Source organism: Gossypium hirsutum, chromosome A11 (assembly GCF_007990345.1).
Source record: "Gossypium hirsutum isolate 1008001.06 chromosome A11, Gossypium_hirsutum_v2.1, whole genome shotgun sequence".
Taxonomy (NCBI): domain Eukaryota; kingdom Viridiplantae; phylum Streptophyta; class Magnoliopsida; order Malvales; family Malvaceae; genus Gossypium; species Gossypium hirsutum.
In genome coordinates this window covers 56,360,584-56,381,548 of record NC_053434.1, presented here as the reverse complement: position 1 = coordinate 56,381,548, position 20,965 = coordinate 56,360,584, and the positions used below count along the sequence as shown (strand labels likewise).

The 20,965-nt window shown below is 34.5% G+C and overlaps 1 protein-coding gene, 1 long non-coding RNA gene and 1 pseudogene across 2 annotated transcripts; 2 read left to right on the top strand and 1 right to left on the bottom strand.

The window, feature by feature from the left end:
- Positions 1–407: 407 nt before the first annotated feature.
- On the top strand, positions 408–2,354 carry LOC107943783 (probable mannitol dehydrogenase). Its single transcript, XM_041081990.1, has 6 exons — positions 408–561; positions 664–794; positions 892–1,005; positions 1,087–1,600; positions 1,703–1,856; positions 1,963–2,354. The coding sequence occupies exons 2-6, from the start codon at positions 697–699 to the stop codon at positions 2,166–2,168; spliced, it is 1,086 nt and encodes a 361-aa protein (XP_040937924.1). The 5' UTR covers positions 408–561; positions 664–696; the 3' UTR covers positions 2,169–2,354.
- A 547-nt stretch (positions 2,355–2,901) lies between these two features.
- On the bottom strand, positions 2,902–3,580 carry LOC107943784 (probable mannitol dehydrogenase; annotated as a pseudogene).
- Positions 3,581–9,005: 5,425 nt separating this feature from the next.
- Positions 9,006–20,515, top strand: LOC121209952 (uncharacterized). The gene is made up of 3 exons (XR_005905211.1): positions 9,006–9,109; positions 18,628–18,710; positions 20,325–20,515. It is a non-coding gene; the product is annotated as an uncharacterized lncRNA (long non-coding RNA).
- The last annotated feature ends 450 nt before the right edge of the window (positions 20,516–20,965 follow it).

Here is a 20,965-nt window from a genome sequence, read left to right as displayed (position 1 = left end):
CTTATTAAACAATGAAAAACAAACAAAGAACATATAAAACTTAAGACAACACAGGTCCACATTGATACGTGAAATCATTTATTATTCTAAAATACTCTCAAAATATAAACAAATTAAGAAATTGATGAAGAGTTACCCACTTTCCAAGAAAAACTATTGGTGGCCAGCGGAATTTTAGCTAATAACAGACACCATCATCTATCTATCACAACTTGTGAAACAACAAAAATATTTACAAAATAGATCAATAAACTGAAAAGAAAGAAGATATATGTAGAGAATAAGAAGAAAAAGAAAAATAGAATTGATGAGAGAAGAAAAAAGCGAACGATAGCCAATCCGAGGGTTGAAACTGTTGCTAAACAAAACAAAAGATAAGAAGCAACGAGTTGGAGTAAATTTTCTTTTTAAGTTGAAAGCAAATTGAAAACGGAAGGTAGAAAAAAAAAACCTACATGTTTCTTGGTAGCTTTTGTGACTTGTGAGCCGAGAAAGTTTTAAATTTTGAACTTACTTTTCAATTCATTGCCAACATTTTCCAGTTATATGGTCAGCCAACATGTAAGCATAGCCTCCCAAAACCCCGCTATAAAGACCTTCTCTTCCCCATACTACTAAACATTAGTTTATCATTTTTTAATACCATTTGTTTTGTTCTTTAAGACTCGAAGAGACTAAACAATTACACGTCCGACCATGTCAAGATTGCCAGAAGAAGAACACCCAAACAAGGCTTTTGGATGGGCGGCCAGAGACACTTCCGGTGTTCTCTCTCCATTCAAATTTTCAAGAAGGTTTTTCCTTTTCTTTCTTTTTTATTTGATCATGTTTGATCTTCTTCCAAGTCTATTTGTGTCGTTGTTGATTGATAAATATCATGTGGATTTGCAGGGCAGCAGGAGAGAAAGATGTTTCTTTCAAGGTGCTTTATTGTGGGATATGTCATACCGATCTTCATAATGCCAAGAACGAATGGGGCAAGACCTTATACCCTCTTGTCCCTGGGTATAATATTATCTCCATCAATTCATCTCTTTGTTTATGGCAAACAAATATAGAGATTTAAAACAAACATATTGGATGCAGGCATGAGATTGTAGGGGAAGTGACAGAGGTGGGAAGTAAGGTACAAAAGTTCAAAGTTGGAGACAAAGTTGGAGTAGGGTGCATGGTTGGCTCCTGCCATTCATGCGATAGCTGCACCAACAATCTTGAGAATTATTGCCCCAAATTGATAGCTACCTATGGAGGGAAGTACTATGACGGAACTGTTACATATGGGGGTTTTTCTGACACTATGGTGGTGGATGAGCACTTTATCATCCGCATTCCTCACAACCTGCCTCTTGATGCCGCCGCCCCCCTTCTTTGCGCCGGAATCACAGTGTATAGTCCATTGAGATTTTATGGACTCGATAAGCCTGATTTGCATATTGGAGTTGTTGGATTGGGAGGACTAGGCCATTTGGCTGTTAAATTTGCCAAGGCTATGGGGGCCAAAGTTACAGTCATTAGCACTTCTATAAACAAGAAGAAAGCAGCTTTGGAAAATCTCGGTGCTGATTCATTTTTTGTCAGCCGAGACCAAGATCAGCTTCAGGTTTAGTTTCGACAACCTTTTCTTTTTTCTTTTAATATTTTGTCAACAATGAAATTTTCTAAATTCAACACACATTTATATATATATGTTTATTGTGTTTAGGCTGCTAATGGTACATTGGATGGCATCATCGATACAGTATCTGCTCAACATCCCTTGCTGCCTTTGCTTGGGTTGTTGAAGACTCACGGGAAGCTTGTTCTTGTCGGTGCTCCAGAGAAACCACTTGAGCTACCAGCCTTTCCATTGCTCCAAGGTAAGAGTTTATGGTGAATATATGCTCTCCAAGAATGAATGAGGCTCGACTTCACTGCATGTATATTCAAATAATACTGAAGTTATTTTTACATAAAAACTGGCAGGGAGGAAGATAATAGGAGGAAGTTTGATTGGAGGGATAAGGGAGACTCAAGAGATGATTGATTACGCAGCAAAACAAAGCATAAAACCAGACATTGAAATTATACCTATCGATTATGTGAACACTGCCATGGAACGCCTTCTCAAAGCGGATGTCAAATATCGATTTGTCATTGATATTGGTAACATGTTGAAGCCCACCTCTTAAAGCTCTGCTTCCTATATGTTATTACACAACAAAATGGCAACGCCAGTCCAATATTCTTACTTTCTTGTAATACTTTTGGTTTTTATATGTTCTTCACGTGGCCTTCATAAATGGATCATAATGTTATCCAATGCGATTAACTAAAATGAACGTAAACTCTAATAAACCGATTTTGGTGTGATTCAATTATGACTATTACTTTTATCGTCTATATTTGGATAGTTGAACATTTATTTGTATATTAAAATAAAAGTCCAGACATGAAGCATTCTGCACTCATTATTCATGGATTGTTTTAAGCATAGCATACCAAAGTCTGTTTAAGCAAACGATATTCAATCACGAAACTACTGCGACATCCGAGCATTTTAAAACAACGGATTAGTGATTTTCAACTTGAAGGCTTGGTGGCAGCCAAGGTGTTTCCAATGTCAATTACAAATCTGTATCTGACATCAGCCTTTTCAAGTCTCTCCATCGCTTTATTTACATAATCCATGGATATAACTTCAATATCTACTTTTATGTTGTGTTTCGTTGCGAAATCAATTATTTCGTATGTCTCCTTCATTCCTCCGATACCACTTCCAGACATCGTCTTCCTTCCTGTTTTTTATCACAAATATATAAATTACTTAGCTTTATACTCGAATTCAAACTCCAAGACTATTGTTTATTAAATGCTTTTTTCTGCTTACCTATAATCAACGAAAAGACAGGTAACTCGAGTGGCTCGTAGGGTGCACCAACCATAATAAGTTTCCCATTGGATTTTAGAAGACCAAGCAGTGGCATAATTGGATGAGTAGCAGAGACTGTCTATAATTCCATCAAAAGTACCCATGGCAGCCTGCTCCAACCGGAAAAGTAAAATCATTTCCAAAATTTCTTTTAGTAAAAGGAGTAAGTGCACACAGTTACCTGTAGTTCGTCCTGATCACGGCTTACCAAAAAAGAGTCAGCACCGAGATGTTCCAAGGCTCCAGTCTTCTTACTAGGAGAAGTGCTAAGTAACAGCAACATGACCAAGGCCAACAATGCCAATATGCTTTCCAGGTTCACCTAATCCGAAGTATTTCAAAGGACTGTAAACAGTGATTCCAGCACAAAGCAAACGTGCTGCAGAGTCAAGGGGCATGCCGTCAGGGATAGAACAACGAAGCGTTCATTGGCGACTATTGAATCTGAATAGCCTCCATAAGTTATGGTTCCATCTTAGTAAATACCATTGTAGGTTACCATGAGTTTAGCCTTAGGGCTGTAATTTTGAAGGTCGTTTGCCCAACTGTTGCAGCTGTGCAAGCTCCAACCATGCATCCCACACCTACTTTATCTCCAACCTTAACCTTTTCCACTTCGCTGCCTACTTCTGTTACTTCCCCTACTATTTCATGCCTGTAAATTATGGGCAATTTGTGTTATATCTCGATGAAGATGTAGCTGTTAAAAGAAATGGTCTAAATAAATAAATGATTTTATTTGGATTTTATATATTCTTCACATGATGTTGCAAATGCAGAGGACTACATAAATGGATCATAATGTTATCCAATCCGATTTAGTAAAATGAATGTATACTTTAATAAACCGATTTGGGTGTGATTCAATTATGACTATTACTCTTACCGTCTTTATTTGGATAGTTCAACATTTATTTGTGTACCAAAATAAAAGGTCTGGACAAGAAGCATTCCGCACTCCTTATTCATCGACTGTTTTAAGCGTAGCATACCAAACTCAGAGAGCTACCAACTCTGAGAAATTCAAATAATTTTACACTTTCTAAAATATAAATATTTTAATTTTTAATGTAATAATTTATTTTATTTTTATATGATTACAACATAATTTAAATTTACATTATAAATTATATATATTTAACAGATTTCTTTTATATAAAATAATTAAATTGCTAATTGCATGTAAAATTTATAATATGATAGGTATATTAATTGATAAAATATATTTTTTACTATTTATTATTATATTATATTGACAATTAAATAAATTTGATATTTTTTATTAAATTTATAAATCTAATATTAATATTTTAAAATGCTTATTCCAAAACTTAAATATATTATACTAAACTTAAACTTAAATAATATATGCATTATCACCCAAAGTCAAAATAAACTAATTATAGTTCAAATCTCAAGTCCAAAATAAAAAGAAACTAAACTCAATACCCAAATACAATTTGTAAAAGTTAAAATTCAATTCAAAATCTAATGTAATAAAAATAATATTTTATTAAGATATTAATTTTTTAATGATATTTTATGTACTATTAATTATAGACATGTATTGTAATATACTAAAATGCACATAACTATTTATATTATATCTTTTGTTATAATTTATAGTATAATAATTATATATGTGTATTAATAGTTTTAAAAATATATTATTATATTATGTAATAGCTTACTATAATAGTACATAATTATTAATCTTTATATGATATTATTGTTTATTATTATATTGATTAAAATATAGACTAATTCTATAACACCCCTTACTCGTATTCGACGCCGGAATAGGGTACGAGGCGTTACCAGACATAAACTCAAACAATCTTACAAAACTGAGACATGAATTTCCATCTAAATTTAAAACTTTCATTCACATGCATATCATCCCTTATGTAGGTCCATGCGGCCCAAAACATACATCGATGGTGGTTCGGGACTAAACCGAAAACTTTCAGAACTTTTACCATACTTAGAAAATTTTCTCATTTTGGAGGGTCACACGCCGTGTGGCTTGGGACATGCCTGTGTCCTCAACCCGTGTAACTCTCTATTTATGACGTCATGCACAAAATGTGGTCACACGGCCAAAGCACATGCCCGTGTCCTTAGACCGTGTGGCGAATTAAATTCCAAAATCAGGTGCAGACTTCACACGGCCAGGCCACATGCCCATGTCCTGAGGTCGTGTCCTCCACACAACTGAGACACACGGTCGTGTCTCTGCCCGTATGTTTACTACTTGGCATCCTGTTTTGCATTAATTAGGGTGCAGGGGACACACAGCCGGACCACACGCCCATGGGGTAGACCGTGTGTCACACACAGCCTAGACACATGCCCGTGTGTCTACGCGTGTAGACAATTATTAAAGCTATTTTCCAAGCCAATTGCCACCCTTAATTGCACATACACAAACATGACTTCAATGGCACTTGGCAGGGCATAATTGAGCACTTAAACATACACAAACAAGACATGATCATGATCATTTCATCTTTACTTACACATGCATAAGACTTCATACTTTGTCAAGCCAAATTTATAATTTTGCATGCACTAAGAGTGGTAGATTACTCCTATTTGACATAATCAAGTCTTAATTGTCATAATGCATTTCATTCACAATTCCATCACATACATACAACAATCAACCATATTACAATTGCATAGACACATGCATGCATAAACAATTAGGTTTACAACCTAATAATAAATATGAACCACATCCCATGGCCTTATACAAATTGGACCACAAGCCATTTTAGGCCAACTCATTTGGCCACATTTACAATGACATAATTACTCAAAAGACAAAGTCCCTATATATGCCATAGACTCAAACTACGTGAATTCATCAATACCCGTAGTGATAGCTTGATAGTGTGATGGCCTTTCTAGCGATATCCAACCCGAGCTAGCTAAATTAACTTATAAGAGTTGGGAAAGTAAGGGAAATAAGCTTTAGAGCTTAGTAAGCTCATATGCAAATAATAAACAATTATTAAGATCCATTTAACTTACCCATCCATAAGAACATTATTAATACAAATTGTATTAATTCTCATGATTACCACTTACTCGTTCATAATGCTTACTCTTTTATCTTATAAATACCATTTACATGCCTTGGCATTAGCCTAACCACCATAGTATCTCCAACATAACTTATCACATTATTTAACAAGTTATCCCCATCCTCTTAATCACATGCACATCATTTATGAGTAATCATAATTTCAACATATAGTTCGACCACCTTTCACTTGTCTAAGCTCGTATCTTACTATATTCTCATAATAACTTCATTCAGCAATTATGCCCCTTTTTTTCCACATATCCAATGAAACGCAGTTTAAATAAATGAACCATAATGTAACAACTCAATTTCAGTGAAATCAGAATAGTGGTTTCGAGATCACAAATCCTAGTCCAAAAAATGAAATTATTTAAATTTCATAAAATAATAGGTATTATGATAGGAATATTGCATAAAAATTTTTATAGAAAAATTTTATCAAATATGTGTCTAATTGCAAAAAGGACTAAACTGAATAAAATGTCAAAGTTGAATTCTAGTAGTTATAAGGATTAAATAGCTATAGTATTAAAAGTGAGAAGTCCTTATATGGCAATTAGACCATTGATGAAAAATATGTAGATATTTTTAATGAGTCATCCATGGAAAAATTGAAAAAGGTTAACAATTAAATTGGAAATTGAATTAAATAAAGTATGATAAATGTTAAATAGAATTAAACCCATTTTATATCATCTTCTTCTTCATAAAACATGGAAACCCTAGGAGAGAGAAAGGAAATTTCTCAAGCTTGATTTGGTAAGTTCTATGTCCCGTTTTTAGTAATTTTTATATTTTTGAGATCGGGAAAGCTTAATTTCTTTATTTGGGTGATTAAATTGAAAGAAAACCAAAGTTTAAAAGATTACCCATGGATGAATATGCTGTAAAATGAACGTTTTTTTATAGAAAGTGAAACATTATTGTTAGATAAACCACTTTTATAAAGTGATTTTTAGTGAAAGCATGTGTAGGGATTAAATTGCAAAGTAGTGAAATTCTTGGAAAAATCTTGAAATTTATAAAATACATGTATTGTAAAAGTTATATTGGAATTTTGAATAAGCTTGGAATAAGGAGTAAATTGCATGAATTTCAATTTCCGAGCCTAGGGACGAAATTGGAATTAATAAAAAGTTTAGGGGCAAATTGGTACTTTTGCCTAAAATGTGAAATGGGCTTTATTGAAAGTAAAAATCATAGAATTGATGATTAAATTTATTTATATAGATCCGAAAGTGTCAAACAAAGAAAAAAATCGAGGGAAAGAAAAAGTTTTGGATTAGTAGATACGATCAATTGTTAAGGTAAGTTCGTATAACTAAATTAAGCATGTAAATGTGTTGAATTGATTGTTGAATTATGTGTATCATAATTTATAATTGGTATGTACATGAAAAAAACCAATATTGATTTGTGATTTACATGTAAATGATGAAATATTACATGAATTCGTTTGAATATTGATTTTCGATTGGACAGGTGATTACTGTGTATATGAGATCCTGCATATGTTGCAGTAAAAGTGGTTCCAAAAGGATAATCTTTTGATCTCATTATGGAAAGGAATGTAACCTGAAAGGGTAATACTTGAAAAAGATTGGTGCACCCAAATGGTACAATTTGAAAAGGTTATTTACACCTTGTGTGTATACTTGAAAGGTTAGGTATACCTTATGTATACCATATGAAAAGGAAAGGTATACTTTGTGTGTACCACTTGGAAAGGAATGTACACCTTAAGTGTACAACTGGAAAAGGAAAGGTCCATCAGAAATTTAATAATTCAACGGTAACGACATACATAGTAATATAAAGAGAAATGGTATGATGAGCTCATCTATGCATTTTAATATTTTTGAAACTAATCAATTGGTTGAATGATTGTGTATAGGCCTTATTTGCTAATTGAATAAGTTAATGGACATATTACTTGATGTATAACATAATGGTAAGTGTATTTGGGTTATATAAACTTACTAAGCATTAATGCTTACTAGGTTTATTTTCCCTATTTTATAGTGCTCAAGGCTTGTGAAGGTTGGAATTGGGTTGGAGCTATCATCACACTATCAATCTTTTCATTTTAGTAAAAATGATAAACCTATTTTGATATAATGGCATGTATAAGCTTTTATGGCCAAATGATAAATTAATATCTTGGAAGTCATAAAAGTGGTTAGTAATGCATGTTTGAGATGGATATGCTGTGAATTATTATAGACACTTGTTGATTTGAATAATGGTAATTGGTTGAATTGGTTGGTGTATACTTGTAAGTTTTCATGTAAGTAAATGATTTGGTTAGGGGTAAGAAATGAGGCTAGGAATGGCCTTATTTCGTCCACATGGGTATGACACACGGGCGTGTATCTAGGTCGTGTGTGACACACGGTAAGCCCACGGGCGTGTGAAATGACTGTGTGTCCCCTGTATCCTTAAATGTGAAGTCAGGATAGTACACGGGCAAAAGACACGGCCGTGTGTCTTAGTCGTGTGACTGACACGAGTTTCAAGCATGGTTGTGTGTCAAAATCATGTGAAAATGACTTAAAAATGGTGAAAAATAAGTTTACCACACGGCCTAGCCACATAGGCATGTGCCCAACCTGTTTGCCCTTTTGGTACTTAAGAAATTGCATGTAACAGCCCGATTTTGGGCCTAGTCGGAACAGTGGTTTCGGAACCACTATTCCAAGGCTGGATAAAATTATTTTGATGTTAATTTATGTGTTATAATGTGATTTTATAAGTGCATGTTAATTTTGGTATGTTAATTTTAGCGATTTCTAGTCCAATTTCGAAAAAGGACTAAATCGCGTAAAAAGTAAAAGTTGTGTTTTAATATATAAAGGTGTTAAATTGCCTTGTATCTTAAATTGGGGCGTTTTAATTTGAAATTAGGCCATTGAAAGAGTGATGGCCGGCCATGAGACAAGGAATTAAATGGTCAAACATGTTAGGTAAGTGTTTGGTGACTTATTTGACAAATAAGTAATAAAATAAAGAAAAGCAAATATCATCTTTTCTTCATCTTCTCTCCACCAATTTTTCCAGCCAAGAAAAGGGTTTAGAAGGAGGAAAATTTGAGCAAAGAAACTCCCATCATAGTAAGTGATTTTTAATGTCTTTCTTGATGATTTTTACATTTTTAGAACCCTTAAAGCATGAGCTTTCAAAAGAGGGGACTATTTTGCAAAATGATTAAGAGTCTAAGGTTTTTCCATGAAAGCATATGTGTTGTTTGCTGAGTTTTTATGGAATAATATGAGTCTTGGTAGTGTTATAAACAACTTTTATGAAAGAAGTTTGCATGAAAACACGTAAAATGGGGTATTTTGCAAAGTTGTAAAACAAGTTGTAAATGCATGAAATAATTGAAATTATGAGTTGGTATAGTTATGAAAATGGTTCATCTAGGCTTAAGGAGCAAAGAAATGTGATAAAAATCATTTTACGAGTCTAGGGGCAATTTGGTAATTTTGGCAAAGTATAGGAGCAAAATCAAAAATTTTGCCAAAATGTGTCATTGGACTAATTTGATTAGTATATTGTCTTAATAAGTTCAATGTGATGTTATAGATGACGAAAAATGAGATTCAGGCTTAGAACGAGGAAAAACAAGAAATTGATGTTTAGGCCTCTATTACTAATTTGGTGTCAAGGTAAGTTCGTATGATTAAATAAGCATGTTATTGATAATATATTTGAATGTATCTTACCTCGGTTTTATTTAATTATATGTTGATATTGTTGAGTATGATGAAAGTGATGCCAAAAGTTAATAACATCCACGTAATGGTAGAATACATTAGAAATTCAACGGAATACGATATTCCCTAGAAATGAGTAAGCTGTATGTAAATAATATAATTTCATTGTTAATGCATGTATTTGATTTTTCAATGATTTGACATAGTATGAATTGCTAGATTATGAATTGAGAATGCTTAGTAATAATTGAGATAGTAGAAAGACCCTGTTGAAACCCTAGGAAATAAACCGAATATTCGTGCCAAGACATTTGGGCGATTTGTGCACCACTGTAAGACATGTCTGGGACATGCATCGGCCACATTATGATAGCCAGTGTAAGACCATGTCTGGGACATGGCATCGGCGTTGAGACGAGGGCTAGTGTAAGACATGTCTGGGACATGCATCGGCATGTATATACGAGAGCTAGTGTAAGACGATGTCTGGGACATGGCGTCGGCAACTTATCCCATGTTTGAGGCTTATAGAATATCCGTTAGTGTTTCGAAAGGTTCAACATTAAAGGTTACGAAAGAGAGTTAATAAAGAAAGTATAATAATATTGTGAGTGGTGCAAGTGCCTATTTGGTATGAATGAGAAATGATTCGGTCTATGATGCATCTATGGTAAGGTTGCAAGTAAGTAAGCCAGGTTTATGAGAATGACTTTGTAATGACCTTGTGGTTATGGGTCTATGCTCATGATGTATATAGTATTTGGTGAACAATAATTGTTAAGGAGTAAATTAGCCTGGTTAGTTGTGGGCTACTGCAGTGGTGTAACTTTGAAAATACACCAAAAATAGTAGAAAGTGAATTAGAGGCTGAATAAAATATGGAATTAAATCCTATTGAGTCTAGTTTCTTATGAAAGAAATTGTGTAAGCAAAAGAACTTCCTATAATGAGATATTTGAAGTTGTGTGAGACAGAGCCAGTATGACTTCGAAAATCCCCTGTTTTGATTTGAGAAAATCATTATAAATTGTACAAAAATAGTTACGAGTTATAATTTATATGTTTAGAATACCTAATGAGTATATTTTCAAGAGAAATAGACAAGAACATTATTCAAGTCCTGTGCTATGATATAATTGAACTTTAGTGTAGAAGGATCAGGACTATCATATAGTGAATCAGGGGTAAATTTGAGAAATAAACTGTACTAATTGGCTAAGCCAAAAATTCTGGAAATTTTATGGTAGAAAGGTATATGAGTCTAATTTCAGGAAAAATTAATGGAACTTATTTTGGAGTTTCGTAGCTCTAGATAGAAATATTTTATTGGCTATTGTTCAAGAAGATAGCTTATCTGAACTTGAGAATATGTTGGGTGCATTGATAAAATCTGTTAATGAGTTGCTTATTGTTTTCATATGAACTTACTAAGCATAAAGCTTAGTCCCCCTTCCTTTCCCATGTTCTCTAGGGTTGCCAGGTTTGCTCGGGTTGGAGTTCATCAGAGATATTATCGCACTGTCAATCTAACGCTATTAATGTAGTGATTTCAAGTACTTTGAGTTTATGGCATATATAGGAGTTTAAATATTAGAGTATGCGATATGGATTTAACCATATGTGTAACACCCCGAACCCGAGACCGACACCGGAGTCGGACACGAGATGTTAACAAACTTTGAAAAATTTTTCCAGACACTGCCAAGTCTGAGTACTAGTCGCTTCAAAAATCATATCTTGAGTTTCACAACTCGAAAATCAGTTTTGTGATTTTTCCCTGAAACTAGACTCATGTCCCCATCTATGTATTTTTTTCTAGAATTTTTGGTCGGGCCAATTAGTACAGTTTATTAGTCAAAGTCTCCCATGTTACAGGGGTCGACTACACTGACCTTTTCTCATTACGACTTGGATATCTCTCTGCACAGAGCTTCAATACTGATGCCGTTTGTTTCTATGGAAACTAGACTCCGAGAGGAATCCATACATATATGGTATGACTCCTAATTATCTCTGGTCAATTTATAGTGAATTTCCAACGTCGGAACAGGGAATCCAGAAACTGTTCTGGCCCGGTCCCACAGGAACCTGAATATCTCTTACTGTACTGTTCATATGATTGTTTCGTTACTTTCATATGAAAGTAGATTCATCAAGGTTCGATTACATAATTTATTCACTATTTAATTCCACTCCTACGAATTCTTGTGATTTTTCCAATCCACACCACTGCTGCTGTCAGCCTCTGTTTTCAAAGTAAACCTTACCTATTTTCGGGGTTTCATGGACCAACTAGGGCCTTGTCATACATATGCCCACATATGATCATACTTAGCCATTCCAATGGCTGATCATTTGCTCAACACTTCCATTCCAACTATAGTTACATCATGAAACCATTTATACATTCATAAACACGAATGGTCTAATGCCATACTCCACTTCTACAAGCCATTTTCGCATGGCTGTACACTTATACATTTCATAAAGTACTCGAAAGACAACATTGGGTAGTCCTATACATGCCATATCAAAATTCAACCAAAATAGTACCCAAAAGAGCCTTTGATAGTGTGGGCGACTTCGACTTCAAGATCCCGAGTCCGATAGCTGGAGAACCAAAAATCTATAAAACAGAGGAGCAATGTAACGAGTAAGCAATTTATGCTTAGTAAGTTTTGAGCAAGGAATTCCAGCATACACAAAGAATAGCACACATTTAGCTAAACGGAATATTTCATAATACGCAATTTACCGATATCAAACTTGCTTCACAACATTAACAACCCTTATGTACATACACAATAAACTAACTTAGCCGAAGGCCGGTAGCTCGTTTATCAACTGAGCGAACATTTATTTGTAAGGGCTCGATTAAATTCAACACATACGTAACATATCCCCATATTGGGATGTTTTTCGAGTATTCGCTGGAATTTTACAGCAAGCTCATTCATTACCAAATCACGTACCTTCGGGATTTAACCGGATATAGCTCCTCGTTCAAATGCCTTCGGGACATAGCCCGGTTTTAGTAACTCACACAATGCCTTCGGGACATAACCCGGATTTAACAACTCGCACGAATGCCTTCGGGACTTAACCCGGATTTAGTATCTCGCACAAAGGCCTTCGGATCTTAGTCCGGATATATTCACTTAGCACAAAGCCTTCGGGACTTAGCCCGGACAGCATTCAATTAATCATGCACATTCATATTTCATTTTCATTTGCGAAACTCAAACACAAGGCACACACCATCCTTGCACATTCGGCTCAATAGCCACTCATAGAGCATGATTTTAATTTGCTTAAAACATGATTTAATCACATCGTAATTTAAGCTCTCTTACTCAAGAACTTACCTCGGGTGTTGTCGAACGATTCCGCTAGCTATTCGACCACTTTTTCCTTCCCTTTATCGAATTTATTTCCCCTTTGCTCTTGAGCTTAATTAAACAAATAAATTGATTTCATCATTTAGGCATCAAAAAGATGAACACAAGGCACTTAGCCCATATTTATACATTAGACATTAAAGTCTCATACATGCAAAAATCATGCATCAACACAACATATTAGCTAATTTCTTTCCCCTTGGCCGAATATGCATGTCTATTTTTGGGGTCGATTTCAACACTTAATACACACATATACACACTAGTAAAGCATCCTCCCCCTTTCCATCAATTTAACACATGCATTGCTCATTAACATGCAAAGTTACATTCGGCCTTAGCACACATCTTGCTAGCCGATTCTTCTCCATTTAGCAACCAATGCACATATGTGCTCACACAAAAATGCTAAAAAGGAGGTTCAAGAATCATCAAGCCATCATCACATGCATCATTAACAAGCTTCATATTTTGCATGCAATGGCATTAACACAACCTCCACCTAGGCCGAATCTTAACTCATCCTCATGCCTCATCACCACAACATCAAACATCAACCAAGAATGATGCATCCATGGTCAAGTGCCATTTCCATCACATAGCAAGATTTAGACCATGGGCTAGGTAGAACTCAAGCTAACAACTAAAACATGCATGCATCTCATGGAACATCATCAAACATACCTTAGCCTAGCTACATGCATGGCCGAATCTCTTCACCTTTCTTCTTCTTTCCTCCTTAAAATTTTTGGCCAAGGATGAACCAAAGGATGAGAAATTTTTTTCTTTGTTTTTCTTTCTAATTTAGGCTAAATGAAGGTGAGAAAGGATGAACACAAATTTTTCTCTTTTCTTCTCTTTAGCTCACGGCAATGGGGGGGGCAACCACACTTTTTTTTTCTTTTGTTTCCATTTCTTTATTACCCATACTCCTTATTTTATTCTTCCATTAACAAAACATGTTTCATGACATGTTTTTCCCATCATTCCTTGTCATGGCCGGCCACTACTCATTAGGGGGGGGAAATTTGACATGCAAGTCCCTCCTTTGTCCACATGCACTAATAGGTCCTCACACATTGACCTATCACATTTTAGAATTTTCTCACATAAGTCCTATAGACTAAATTCACATGAAATCAACCAAATTGAAGCTTGAAATTTTCACACATTCATAATTACATATTCTAGACAATAAGTATCACATTCAAACATTTCGGTGACTCGGTTTAGCGGTCCCGAAACTACTTCCCGACTAGGGTCAACTTTGGGCTGTCACAATATGTGTTGGCATATTTTGATTATGGGGTTGTAAATCCATTTTAATTATGCATGCATGAGCTACGGTATTACCTGATGAGTTTATAATGATTATAGCATGAATGTGGTAAAGATGTGAGTAAAATCTATGATATATATTGCATGTGAAATTGCCATAATCATGACATGTTAGGAATGTTTAAGTACCTAATTTTTCCATGTTGTATGTTATTGTGTAAGTATGCGTGCATGTGTTGTGAGTGTGACAAAATAGCTTGGAAAATAGCCTCGTATTTGTCCACACGGGTAGGCACACGGGCATGTGTCATGGCTGTGTTTTAAAGTCAGTGTTGTACACGGGCGAAAGGCACGGGCGTGTCCTAAGCCACACAGGTGTGTGTGACCATACGGTCTATATTCACACGGGAGTGTGTAGCCTTAAAGCATGAATTTTCCAAGTTTTTCTTAAGTTCTCGGTTTAGTCTCAAATCGTCTCTAATGTATGTTTTGGGTCTCATGAGCCCGTTTAAGGGACAAAATGTTTGTGAAACGAAAAGTTTTAAATTGATCAAAATTTTATGGCCCGATTTTATATAGTTGATTGAGTTTAAGTCAGGTAACACCTCGAACCCTGTCCCAGCGTCAGATACGGGCGAGGGGTGTTACATTTAGTGGTATTAGAGCATGGTTTAGTCGATTCTCGGACTAACCTAGCATAAGAGAGTCTAGCTATACATGCCATAGTATTATTTGTGATAGTGTGATATCTTCCGGCCCTAACCAAACTATTGGTTAAGAAAGAAAAGAGTTCCAACCGAGCAAATCTTAATAGAGATAAGAGTAAAGTTGAGATTATTGAATCATGCTTGTGATATGCTGAAAATGGGAAAGGTATGAAAAGAAATTCGTGATTTTAACATGAATTAATATTCAATATGTGATAATCATAAGTTAAAGAATGTTGAATCATGGAATGAAGTGAAAGTTAAGTTGTGATAAGCTCTTTCATACATATTAGTGTTCATACGATGTTATGTGCCTAACTCTTTTGGCGAAGTGATTATGAAAAGAAAATTTACTTGAAGTGACAGAATGTGTGTATGAGTGCTTCTATTGAATGATGTGTAATCAGTATGTACATGTGATTGACATTTATGTTTAAATCTCTGAATTAAAGATGTCATAAATGTTATAATAGCATGAGAGCTGAAATGAAAGATCAAATTGAGTAGAACGCTGGAATTAAGTACGATCGTTCAATTATAAATTGACGGACAAGACCATAGTTGGACTATGGCATCAATTGAATGATGTACTCAAAACCGTAAGACGTTCTCTAATTTGGTAAATGTTGGTAAGTAAAATAAGGCTAAATGTTGAAGCTTGATTAGACATTAATGATGATTCAAGTAAAAGAAATGAAAATTTATATTGTAATAAGTTTACTGATGTTTGGCTAGTATTCATATGAAATAAAGTTGCATGCGTTACTAAGATATGTGAGAGTGTGTTCATAACAAGTTGGAAACTTGAAATGTTTGAATTGATGTGTATGATACTATGTTGTTGTTAAATGTGTATATGTGTGAGAGTCGAAAGTTTAGAGGCTTTACAATCTTCACCCCCTTACCAGAATAGAGTTATACGATAAGATTCTCGAGAGATATGTTGCATAAGCTTGCAAAAGTGAAACTAAAGAGTACAATAATGGAATAGTATGGGATTAGTGAAGACAGAATTAGTTAGAGGAATAATGTCGGACTTGCACAGAAGTCTGAGAATGATAGAATTAATTAAATAAAAGTTATGGCTATATTTCTCTTCTGAGTATTCTATATTTTCCTCTATTCTGGGGAATATGTATGATTATCCCTTTCGAGTGGGAATTCTATCGTATGAGGATGCTAGTGACTGTGATATTAGATGAAAAGCTCTATGGGTCCAGTTAGTTATGATTTGCATTTCTCCATCTCTTCAGATTTCTATTCTAATATATTGGAATGAAGTTGATAATAGAAATCTATGTGAGATTATTCTGATGTTCTATTGATTATGGTTTATATATGCGGGAATTATATTATCTCTGTTATGAGGAATTCTAGAGCGTACAGATAGTAGTTTCCTTCTAGTTTTTCTCTGAGGGATTTTCCAGATCATCTTTATTGTTTTCTTCTGGATTATATTATCAGATTTCTAGTATAGTCTTATATCTTGGAATTTCTTATATTGGTTTTTCTCTCGTTCTTGTTTCGAGAATTATCGAGCTTGGCTTATCTTTACGAGTAATCTTTGACTTGTGATATTAGAATCTGTTATGATTATACTTCTAGCTCGACTATAGAAGTGTGGGGATTTAATGTCGAGATTTATTTAAAATTATTGGGGTAAAGAATGGTTATTCTGCAAAAGTAAATCTGAGTCATGTGCATTAAGTTTATTTTCTGGTTCGGGAATAATGTTGTGCAATTATAGGTAAGTAAACGTGCAGTCTAAAATGAAGAAATTGTATTCTTGAAAATATGATACAGAAACATATTAGTTGGATTTCTCTCATTCGAGAGATGTTGTATAAGTAAAGTTGTCCTGATTAATAAAGAGACCACATCTATGAAGTTGGATTCATTGGATTCATGTTAGTAAAGTTTCTAAACAGTTGATGACCAGAGTATAGAAATATGGCTATAAGTGATAGATTAAACAAGTACAGCATGATTCGACTTTTAATTTGGAATTGCAGGGAGGATTTGATTTCTGGTTTCTATTACTATTATTTTAGAGTAAGATTTCAGTAGTGAGAAACTCTGGGTATACAGATAATTGAGTACATAGTTCACAACAGTATCTTGCCTATTCGTCCAAAGGATATCGAATTGTCTATAGGATAAAGCCGAATATCAAATGCATTCAGGATTATTATTGTCAGTGATGACAGTGGGAAGAAAATGAGAAAGGACTGTTATGAATTTCGTATCGGGATATCTCTCATTCCCGGGAAAAAGGAGGGATGCAAGTTGAATTGTGATAGATTGATGATGGAAGTCCGCATGATTATTTTAGTATGTACAGATATATTATTCGATAGATATGACTGAGTTGCATGTTTCTGAGTTTATAGTTCCAAGAATGTCAGTCTCTAGTGTTTCAAATTGAGCTCCGAGGTTTATACCTCAATTATGGAAAAGCTACAGGAAATCTTGAGTATGAGACTGAGTTCAATTATAAGTTGTGAGGAAAAGGTGAAAGTGACTCGTGAAAGTGAAAGCAACTTCTTTTGGTAAGATTTTCGGGGACGAAAATCCCTAAAGGGGGAAGAAATGTAACAGCCCGATTTTGGGCCTAGTCGGAACAGTGGTTTCAGAACCACTGTTCTGAGGCTGGATAAAATTATTTTGATGTTAATTTATGTGTTATAATGTGATTTTATAAGTGCATGTTAATTTTGATATATTAATTTTAGCGATTTCTAGTCCAATTTCGAAAAAGGACTAAATCTCACAAAGAGTAAAAGTTGTGTTTTAATACCTAAAGGTGTTAAATTGCATTGTATCTTAAATTACGGGTTTTTAATGTGAAATTAGGCCATTTAAAGAGTGATGGCCGGGCATGAGACAAGGAATTAAATGGTCAAACATGTTAGGTAAGTGTTGGGTGACTTATTTGACAAATAAGTAATAAAAATAAAGAAAAGAAAATATCATCTTTTCTTCATCTTCTCTCCACCTATTTTTCCAGCCAAGAAAAGGGTTTAGAAGCTGGAAAATTTCAGCAAAGAAACTCCCATCCTAGTAAGTGATTTTTAATGTCTTTCTTCATGATTTTTACATTTTTAGAACCCCTAAAGCATGAGCTTTCAAAAGAGGGGACTATTTTGCAAAATGATTAAGAGTCTAAGGTATTGCCATGAAAGCATATGTGTTGTTTTCTGAGTTTTTATGGAAGAATATGAGTCTTGGTAGTGTTATAAACAACTTTTATGAAAGAAGTTTGCATGAAAACACCTAAAATAGGGTATTTTGCAAAGTTGTAAAACAAGTTGTAAATGCGTGAAATAATTGAAATTATGAGTTGCTATAGTTATGAAAATGGTTCATCTAGGCTTAAGGAGCAAAGAAATGTGATGAAAATCATTTTACGAGTCTAGGGGTAATTTAGTAATTTTGGCAAAGTATAGGAGCAAAATCAAAAATTTTGCCAAAATGTGTCATTGGACTAATTTGATTAGTATATTACATTAATAAGTTCAATGTGATGTTATAGATGACGAAAAATGAGATTCAGGCTTAGAACGAGAAAAAACAAGAAATTGATGTTTAGGCCTCTATTACCAATTTCGTGTCAAGGTAAGTTCGTATGATTAAATAAGCATGTTATTGATAATATATTTGAATCTATCTTACCTCGAATGTATTTAATTACATGTTGATATTGTTGAGTATGATGAAAGTCATGCCAAAAGTTAATAACATCCACGTAATGGTAGAATACATTAGAAATTCAACGGAATAGGATATTCCCTAGAAATGAGTAAATTGTATGTAAATAATATGATTTCATTGTTAATGCATGTATTTGATTTTTCAATGATTTGACATAGTATGAATTGCTAGATTATGAATTGAGAATGCTTAGTAATAATTGAGATAGTAGAAAGACCCTGTTGAAACCCTAGGAAATAAACCGGATATTCGTGCTAAGACTTTTGGGCGATTTGTGCGCCAATGTAAGACATGTCTGGAACATGCATCGGCCACATTATGATAGCCAGTGTAAGACCATGTCTGGGACATGGCATTGGCGTTGAGATGAGGGCTAGTGTAAGACATGTCTGGGACATGCATCAGCCACATTATGAGTGCTAGTGTAAAACATGTTTGGGACATGCATCAGCATGTATATACGAGAGCTAGTGTAAGACCATGTCTGGGACATGGCATCAGCCTCGAAGATGACAACCATTGTAAGACCATGTCTGGGACATGACGTCGGCAACTTATCCTATGTTCAAGGCTTATAGAATATCCGGTAGTGTTTTGAAAGGTTCAACTTTAAAGGTTACGAAAGAGAGTTAATAAAGAAAGTATAATAATATTGTGAGTGGTGCAAGTGCCTATTTGGTATGAATTAGAAGTGATTCGGTCTATAATGCATCTATGGTAAGGTTGCAAGTAAGTAAGCCAGGTTTATGAGAATGACTTTGTAATGACCTTGTGGTTATGGGTCCATGCTCATAATGTATATAGTATTTGGTGAACAATAATTGTTAAGGAGTAAATTAGCCTGGATAGTTGTGGGCTACTGCAGTGGTGTAACTTTAAAAATACACCAAAAATATTAGAAAGTGAATTAGAGGCTGAATAAAATATGAAATTAAATCCTATTGAGTCTAGTTTCTTACAAAAGAAACTGTGTAAGCAAAAGAACTTCTTATAATGAGATATTTTAAGTTGTGTGAGACAGAGCCAGTATGACTTCGAAAATCCGCTGTTCTGATTTGAGAAAATCATTTTAAATTGTAAAACAATATTTACGAGTTTTAATTTATATTTTTAGAATCCTTAATGAGTCTATTTTCAAGAGATATAGACGAGAACATTATTTGAGTCCTGTGCTATGAGATAATTGAACTTGAGTGTAGAAGGGTCAGAACTGTCATATAGTGAATCAGGGGTAACTTTGAGGAATAAACTGTACTAATTGACTAAGACAAAAATTCTGGAAATTTTATGGTAGAAAGGTATATGAGTCTAATTTCAGGTAAAATTAATGAAACTTAATTTAGAGTTTCGTAGCTCTAGATATAAATATTTTATTGACTATTGTTCAAGAAGACAGCTTATTTGAACTTGAGAATATGTTAGGTGCATTGATAAAATCTGTTAATGAGTTGCTTATTGTTTTCATATGAACTTACTAAGTGTAAAGCTTACTCCCCCTTCCTTTCCCATGTTCTCTAGGGTTGCCAGGTTTGCTCAGGTTGGAGTTCATCGGAGATATTATCGCACTGTCAAGCTAACGTTGTTGGTGTAGTGATTTCAAGTACTTTGAGTCTATGGCATGTGTAGGAGTTTAAATATTAGAGTATGTGAGATGGCTTTAACCATATGTGTTGGCCTATTTTGATTATGGGGTTGTAAATCCATTTTAATTATGCATGCATGTGCTATGGTATTACGTGATGAGTTTATAATGATTATAGCATGAATGTGGTAAAGATGTGAGTAAAATCTATGATATATATTGCATGTGAAATTGCCATAATCATGACATGTTAGGAATGTTTAAGTACCTAATTTTGCCATGTTGTATGTTGTTGTATAAGTATGCGTGCATGTGTTGTGAGTGTGACAAAATAGCTTGGAATATAGCCTTGTATTTGTCCACATGGGTAGGCACATGGGCGTGTGTCATGGCCGTGTTTTAAAGTCAGTGTTGTACACGGGCTAAAGGCACGATCGTGTCCCAACACACAGGGGCGTGTGTGACCATACGGTCTATATTCACACGGGTGTGTGGAGCCTTAAAGCATGAATTTTCCAAGTTTTTCTTAAGTTCTCGGTTTAGTCCCAATCCGTCTCTAATGTATATATTGGGTCTC

Coding starts and splice junctions, on each gene's coding strand:
- LOC107943783 (XM_041081990.1), top strand. CDS start 697: ATGTCAAGATTGCCAGAAGAAGAACACCCAAACAAGGCTTTTGGATGG. Junction 1,006..1,086: donor TTATACCCTCTTGTCCCTGG/GTATAATATTAT, acceptor TATTGGATGCAG/GCATGAGATTGTAGGGGAAG. Junction 1,857..1,962: donor AGCCTTTCCATTGCTCCAAG/GTAAGAGTTTAT, acceptor AAAAACTGGCAG/GGAGGAAGATAATAGGAGGA.